At 63.2% G+C, this 7,429-nt stretch overlaps 4 protein-coding genes across 4 annotated transcripts; 1 reads left to right on the plus strand and 3 right to left on the minus strand.

Annotated features, from left to right (window-relative positions):
• Positions 1-288: 288 nt before the first annotated feature.
• OT_ostta05g04580 (Tetratricopeptide repeat) lies at positions 289-1,830 on the minus strand (the record flags this gene model as incomplete). The annotated part of the gene is made up of 1 exon (XM_022984370.1): positions 289-1,830. The coding sequence occupies one exon, from the start codon at positions 1,828-1,830 to the stop codon at positions 289-291; it is 1,542 nt and encodes a 513-aa protein (XP_022839108.1).
• Positions 1,831-2,593: 763 nt separating this feature from the next.
• Positions 2,594-4,366, plus strand: OT_ostta05g04590 (Glucose-6-phosphate dehydrogenase, NAD-binding; the record flags this gene model as incomplete). The annotated part of the gene is made up of 1 exon (XM_003079525.2): positions 2,594-4,366. One exon carries the CDS (start codon positions 2,594-2,596, stop codon positions 4,364-4,366), a length of 1,773 nt encoding a protein of 590 aa, XP_003079573.2.
• Positions 4,367-4,487: 121 nt separating this feature from the next.
• On the minus strand, positions 4,488-5,755 carry OT_ostta05g04600 (Alcohol dehydrogenase superfamily, zinc-type; the record flags this gene model as incomplete). Its single annotated transcript, XM_003079526.2, has 2 exons — positions 4,488-5,501; positions 5,672-5,755. The coding sequence occupies 2 exons, from the start codon at positions 5,753-5,755 to the stop codon at positions 4,488-4,490; spliced, it is 1,098 nt and encodes a 365-aa protein (XP_003079574.2).
• Positions 5,756-5,862: 107 nt separating this feature from the next.
• Positions 5,863-7,389, minus strand: OT_ostta05g04610 (Ankyrin repeat; the record flags this gene model as incomplete). The annotated part of the gene is made up of 1 exon (XM_022984371.1): positions 5,863-7,389. One exon carries the CDS (start codon positions 7,387-7,389, stop codon positions 5,863-5,865), a length of 1,527 nt encoding a protein of 508 aa, XP_022839109.1.
• Between the last annotated feature and the right edge of the window lie 40 nt (positions 7,390-7,429).

Below are 7,429 nucleotides of genomic sequence, written 5' to 3' on the forward strand. Positions count from 1 at the left end.
AAGCGTCCTCGGCGCGACGCGCGCGCTCTTCGGTGGAGAGAACGACGCGCTCGGGACGGGGCGCACCGGTGGTGGTGTCGGTGAGACGACGGACGCGACGCGCGCGCTTCGCGGGACGGACGCCTTCGTCTCCGCTCGACGCGCGCGCTCGAGCGACGCGCGATCGACGGGCGCGATCGACGGGCGCCGGGCGCGCGCGCGCGCGCGCGACGTCGACGGACCCGATCGTCGCGCGCGACGGACCGCGCGCGCGCGACGGACTGCGGCTGGCGGAACGACGCCGGGCGCTCAGGAGCTTTCGGCGTCGAGACGCGCGGGATCCAAATCGTAAATCTTTCTCTGTTTGACGTCGCTGAGCGTGGCGTACGCTCTCTGAACAATTTTGAAGCGAGTCTCCGCCGCGGCGGCGTCCTCGGGCGAGGCCTGAATCCATTTGTCGGGATGCCACACCGCGGCGAGTCTGCGATAGGCGGATTTCACCGCCCGAAGGTCGGCGTCGGGCTTGATCCCGAGGACGTCGTAGTATTTTCCACCTCGGGCGCACGGATCCTTCTCCGACTTGATGTTGGCGCGCGATGAACCTCGGAGCGCTCGAGCGGCGGCGTCGCGGACCATTTTATCGATGCCGCGGAGAGCCGGGGCGATTGTTTGCGCCGAACGCAAATCTGTGAACGCGCCTTGATGATCCCCGCGCCCCAGTCGCATCTCCGCGCGTAAGACGTACGCCTCGTGGTCGTTGCCGTTCAACGCGATGCACTCGGAGAGATCTCGAGCGGTTTGTTTGAGGTTTTCTCTCGCGATCGGATCGTCCGCCGCGTCGTACTCGTGCCGCCTCAACTGACACTCGGCCCGAGAGCGTAAAATTCTCCCGCGGAATCTCGTTCGCATCCTTCCCTCTGGTCTTTGAAGGATCATGTCGAACAGTCTGATTGCATTCGTGAACTGCGCATCTTCGACCTCGCGCGCGGCGCGGTTGATGAGATCCTGAAGGTGAAGTAGTCGAGCGCCGAGTTCGATGCACTTTTTGCACGAAAACTCGTCGTAAGAGTCTCGAAATGACGCGCTCGATATCTCCGTCAACGCGCCATCGACGTCGCCCATGCGCCATCGAGTCTCAGCGATGATGTACTTTCGATCGAGCGAGTCCTCGAGGAGTGTTTTGCACCGCTCGATCGCGAGCTCGTACCTCTGACAGCTCACCAAGGCTTCGGCGACGTTCGCCTTGGCGCCCTCGAGGTTTGGATTCGCACGTAAGAGCTCCTCTGCGCTGAGAAGAGACTCCGCCGCGACGTCTGGATCGACATCATGTCTCGGCATCGGTGATCTTGAGCCGTGGAGAGCGGCTTCACGCTGACGATCGGCCTCGGCGTTTGCCGCCGCGACGGCTCGGGCGGCTTCTCGTCTCCCTCGCTGCGCGACGTCGTCGTCTGGATCGATTTCCAACACCCTATCGAACATCTCGAGCGCTTGCTGAGGACATCGAAGCTTCAAACGCGCTGTAGCACATCTAGATAATGCCTTGACGTAGGTCGCGTCGCGCGCGACCGCGCACTCGGCGTCGTCCGCGGCGACGCCGAACCGTTCGAGCTTGAGCCCAGCGGCTGCGCGATTCGCGTGGTACACCGCCTTCCTCGGCTCGAGCCTGATCGCTTCCGTGAATTCATCGAACGCGGTTTCATACCTCTTACCCGACATCGCCTCCATCCCCCGATCGTTCGCCTCCTCCGCGCGACGCGCGTCGTACTCTCCGTCTCGCCACCACGGCGCGCGCGCCGTCGACCGTTCCTGCGTCTCACTCATCTCCGACAAATCCACCGTCAACGCCGCCATCTCACCCAACGCACGCGCGATCGCGGGATCACTCTCCACCCCCAAACACCGCGCGCGCCACCGAAACTCCCGGAGCGTCGCCCGCCGCCACATCTCCCCGGCGTACCGCTCATCCGTCACCAACTCCACCGACGCGTACCCACCGCCCGTCGCCGGTCCATCCTTCCCGAGCCCCTCCGTGGGCTCGCGCGCGCGCGTGTCCGACACCATGCGCCCCCCCGCGCGTCGCGCGTCGCCCCGTCCCGTCGTCCCGTCGTCCCGTCGTCGCCACCACGAGCGTTACGCCCGTTCCCGCCGGGCGTTTTTTTCTCGACGCGTCGACCGCCTCGACGAGTCAGCACGCACGACGGCGCGCGCGCGATAAAACCCACACGCGTATCGACGGACGCGTACTGTACGTATGTATGTCCCGTGTGTGTGACACCCTGTCGACACGACGGCGCACACGCGATAAAACCCACACGCGTATTGACGGACGCGTACTGTACGCCTGTATGTCCAATGTGTGTGACACCGAGCGATACGACGGCGCACACGCGATAAAACCCACACGCGTATTGACGGACGCGTACTGTACGCCTGTATGTCCCGTGTGTGTGACGCCGAGCGACACGACGGCGCACACGCGATAAAACCCACACGCGTATTGACGGACGCGTACTGTACGCCTGTACGTCCCGTGTGTGTGACACCAAGAGAAAACCAGGCGCGCGCGCTCCAGACTGGCGGCCGACGACGCCGGCGACGGGGGAGGACGACGCGCATGGCGCTCCTTGCGCGCCCGCTCGCCCCGCGCCCGTCGGCGACGCCGTCGTCGACGACGCGGTCGACGCCCGTGAACGCGCGCGGGCGAACGAGGGAGGCGCGGGGGGGAATTCTCGCGCGGCGGTTGGGATCGGGCGCGACGCGCGATGGCGAACGAATGCCGCCGCTTGTGGGCGCGCGTGGGCGCGTACGAGCGCGATTAGGGGTGAATGAGACGTTCGTTGACCTCGGCGTCGTCGCCGATGGGGTCGAAGAGGAAAGAGAGGCGAACGTGCGCGCGACGGCGGGGGAGGGGGAGATGCTGTCGTTCGTCGTGTTCGGCGCGAGCGGAGACTTGGCGAAGAAGAAAATCTACCCGGCGTTGTTCGCGCTGTATTACGAAGGGCGGTTGCCGAAGAATTTCATGATTTACGGCTACGCCCGGTCGAAGATGACGACGGAGGCGTTCAAGGATAAGATCGCGGAGTCCCTGACGTGTCGGTTGGATTGGAGCAAGCAGGGCGGGAGCGACTGCGCGCAGAAGAGTGAGGAATTCTTCGACCGGTGCGTGTACGTGGCGGGACAGTACGATGTCGCGGCGGATTTCAAGGCGCTTGATGCGCAGATGTGCGAGGACGAGAAGCATGTGAGCGCGGTGAAGCGCGTCTTTTACCTGAGCATTCCGCCGAGCATCTTTGTTCCCGTGGCGCAAAACGCCGCGCGCGAGTGCCAGTGCAAAAAGGGAGACACCAGAGTGATCGTGGAGAAACCGTTCGGGCGAGATCTCACGAGCTCACGCGAGCTCACCGCCGCGCTCGCGAGTGAGCTGAGCGAAGAGCAAACCTATCGCATCGATCACTACCTCGGCAAGGAGTTGATCGAGAATCTCACCGTGATGCGCTTCTCCAACATCATGTTCCAACCGCTGTGGAACAGAAACTACATCCGCAACGTTCAGATCAACTTTAGCGAGGACTTCGGCACGGAAGGCCGCGGGGGTTACTTCGACCACTACGGGATCATTCGCGACATCATGCAAAACCACCTGTTGCAAATCTTGGCGCTCTTCGCCATGGAGGAGCCGGCGAGTCTGAACGCCGAGGACATTCGTGACGAGAAGGTCAAGGTGATTCGATGCATGCGTCCGATCGAGATGGATAACGTCGCGCTCGGACAGTACAAGGGACGACTGACGGATGGGAGAAAGTACCCGGCGTACTTGGACGACGAAACCGTGCCCAAGGGGTCTCTCTGCCCGACGTTCGCCGCCATGGCGCTCTTCATCGACAATGCGCGCTGGGACGGTGTCCCGTTCTTGCTCAAGGCTGGCAAGGCTCTACACAAGCGGCAGGCTGAAATTCGCGTGCAGTTCCGTCACGCTCCGGGTAACCTTTACGGGGAACGACAAGGACGCGTCGAGCACGTCACAAACGAATTGGTGATTCGCATCCAACCGGACGAAGCCATCTACTTGCGCATCAATAACAAGGTCCCCGGTCTCGGTCAACGTCTCGACCAAACGGTTCTGGATCTTCAATACAAGAGCGCGTACGGACAAGTTCAACTTCCGGACGCCTACGAACGCCTGATTTTGGACGTCATCAACGGCGACAAGCGCCTGTTCATCCGTAACGACGAGCTCGAAGCGGCCTGGAAGCTCTTCACGCCGCTTCTGGATAAGATCGAACAGCAAAAGATCGCGCCCGAGCTCTACCCTTACGGCTCTCGCGGGCCCATCGGCGCGCACTACCTCGCGTCGAGGTTCAACGTTCGATGGGGTGACACAGACTAGTACCGGTAGGCGACACTGTTTTTTGTAATCAAACGCACGCAGCGCAGCGCATCGTGGGATCGCCGACGAGTGATGTCAACTTCATATTGGATTAAAAAATGGTCGTGAACGCTCGCATCGATCATTCCGGGATTTCGTAGAGCACCTTGCCGCGAGACTTGCCCGCCTCGAGGTATTCGTGACCCTCGACGGCTTGCTCGAGCGGGAAGCAACGGTCGACGGCAACTTGGAGCTTGTTTGAGGCGATCCAGCCGAAGATGTCGTTCGCACGTTCCATGAGTTCGGCGCGGGTGACGGTGTAGTCGTTCAACTTCGGACGAGTGAGGTAGCCGGACTTGTTGATGAATCGAAGCGGCGGGAACGCCGGGACGGCACCCGAGGCGTTACCAAAGGAAACAAAGATACCGCGGCGGGCCAAGACATCGATGGAGGTCTCGTACGTGGCGAGACCGATGCCATCGATGACAGCCTTGACGCCCTCACCCTTGGTGATTTCCATCACGCGCGGGACGAGATCGACCGAGGTGTAGTCCTCGTAAGACGTGCCCGGCGCTTCGTCGTAGACGATGAGCTCATCGACGCCCGTGGCGCGCGCGATGTCTTCCTTGCTCTTGGAGCACGTGCCAATAACCTTGTATCCGCGAAGCTTGGCCATTTGCGCCGCCCACTGACACGTACCGGAGCCGGTGCCGTGAATGAGCATCCACTCACCCGGTTGCACCAAACCGGCGTGCGCCGAGTGCGTGAGGTAGTGCGCCGTCATGCCTTGCACCCCGCACGACACCGCGACATCCAGAGGAATATTTTCCGGCACCGTGATCACCTTACTCGCCGGCACCGCCGTGTACTGCGCGTACGTCTGGAACACGCTCGAGTAGCTCACGCGGTCGCCAACCTTGACCCCTTGCGCGATCGCCTCCTCGCTCGCCGCCGCGATGTATCCACCGCCCTCCTGTCCACCAATGAACGGCAATTCACGTTTATACAATCCACTTCGATGATACGTATCGATAAAGTTAATCCCAGAGTACCGGTTCTTCACGATGACGCCGCCCTTCGCGAGCTTCGGCGTCGGATAATCCTTTTCAATCTTCATCGCCGACGCCGGTCCCGTCTCTCGGATCACCGCCGCCGTCTGCGTCGCCGAACATCACGTTTGTCAGTCCATTCGCGCGCGTCGTCGTCCGCGGTCGTCGTCGCGCGGTGGGCTACACGCGATGATGCGTCGCGGGGTCGATCGCGCGGCACCGCCGCCATGGCTGTCGATCGCGTCGTCGCGCGCGTCGCCCGTCGCCCGTCGCGCACCATGGTCTCGGGCACGGCCGAGGCGAACCCGCGGACGTGCGCGCAGAGCGGTCGAGAGAGCTTGGACGCGCGTCGGAGGAACATGGTCGAGACTGGGCGTCGAGCGATGGGGTGACCTACTTTTTAGGTGGATTGCCATGGTGACGGCGACGACGTACGCCGCCGCGGCGAGCGCGGAGGTCGGGAGACGCCTACGCGTCGTCGTCGTCGGTGTACGCGACGACGGAGTCGACGTCGGCGTAATCGTCGATGTACGCGTCGTTTGTGCGGTGGATGGGGGGGGTCAGCGGGCGTCGAGCGCGCGCGAGGGCGGCGCGAAGCGCCTCGAGCGCGCGTCGGCGCTCGGAGGACACGCCGTCGTACGGCGTCTGGCCGGCGGCGTTGCGTGAGTTTGGATCCGCGCCCTTGTTCACGAGGTACTCTCCGAGTTCGAAGTAGCCGTAACCGTAGCAGTAGTGAAGCGCGGTGTTGCCTTGCTTGTTCGTCGCGTCGAGAGGAACGCCGGCGCGGACGCACATCTTGGTCACGCGCTTGCGGTTGTTCTGCGCGGCGACGATGAGCACGGTGTTCCCGAACGAATCCCTGGTGTCGACGTCGAAATCGTCGAGATTGTCAACGAGGATTTCTTGCGCCTCGCGAACTCGACCGTTGCGGACGGCGCTGAAGATTGGGTGTTGCCCGCCCGCGCCCTCGACGCCGTCGGCGGGACGACGCTCGGCTCGCGTCTCGGCGTCGTCCTCGGGTATGATGAGCTTGCCCGGCGAGAATTTTTTATACGTCGGTGACCCGAAAGAAACTCCCAGCGAGGCCGTGGACGTCCCGAAGTCTCGTCTCTCGGGCTCAGGCGAGCGAAGCCAATCTGGTAAGTCTCTATCGTCGATTGTGGACTTTTTCGGGCTCGGCGTGCTCTCCGCCGGGCTCGGTGGGGCGTGCGCCACGCCGCCGTATTTCCGCTCCGCCACCTTCTCTTCGTTCGCCCACATTTCGTAATCCTTCTTCGTGTCCTTGAGCTCGTCGGCGAGCTGAAGAACGCGCGATTCACTCGCGTCTCTCGCTCGTCGCAGCGCGTTGATTTGCTCCAACATGGCTCGCTCCTTCTCCGTAAACTGCTTTGTCGTCTTCCGAACGCGCGCGAGCTCGGCGCGAAGACCCGCTTCACCGAGATCGATCAACCCACCGCCATCGGTGCGATCGTTGGCGAGAGACTCAATTCCAGAAGACGACTGCGTCTGACGCGCGCGCGCCCCGTGCGAGACGTCGAGCAACCTCTTCTCCTCCGAGCGCAACTCGGCGAGCTGTCGCTCCACATCCTCCGCTCTCTGCTCCAGCGCGCGCTCGCGTTCGACCACTCGCGTCTCACGTTCGATAACTTCTCGCTCGCGTCGACGCACAGCCTCCTCCTCACTACGTAACCTCGTCTCGCGTTCGCGCGCGTCCCGCTCGACGCGCTCGCGTTCGCGCGCCGCCGCCTCTCGCGCCTCGTCCGTCGACGACGCCCGCACGGCGACGTCACCGTCACGCACGACCACCCCTCCATCCTCCGTCGTTTCCAACGCCGATTCCAATCCCGTGGGAATCGTCGTCGTCTCCCGCGCGCGCTCCGACGCGCCGCCGTCCGCGTTCGCCGCCGTCCCGAAACACCCAAACGAAAAACATCCCATCCACCCCCCACCCCCCCGCGTCGCCCTCGGCGTCGCGATCCCATCCCTCACCCCCATCGTCGTCCCCGTCGTCGTTCGCGCCGTCGTCGTCGTCCGC

This window comes from Ostreococcus tauri (genome assembly GCF_000214015.3).
Source record: "Ostreococcus tauri WGS project CAID00000000 data, contig chromosome 05, whole genome shotgun sequence".
In the NCBI taxonomy this organism is placed as follows: Eukaryota; Viridiplantae; Chlorophyta; class Mamiellophyceae; order Mamiellales; family Bathycoccaceae; genus Ostreococcus; species Ostreococcus tauri.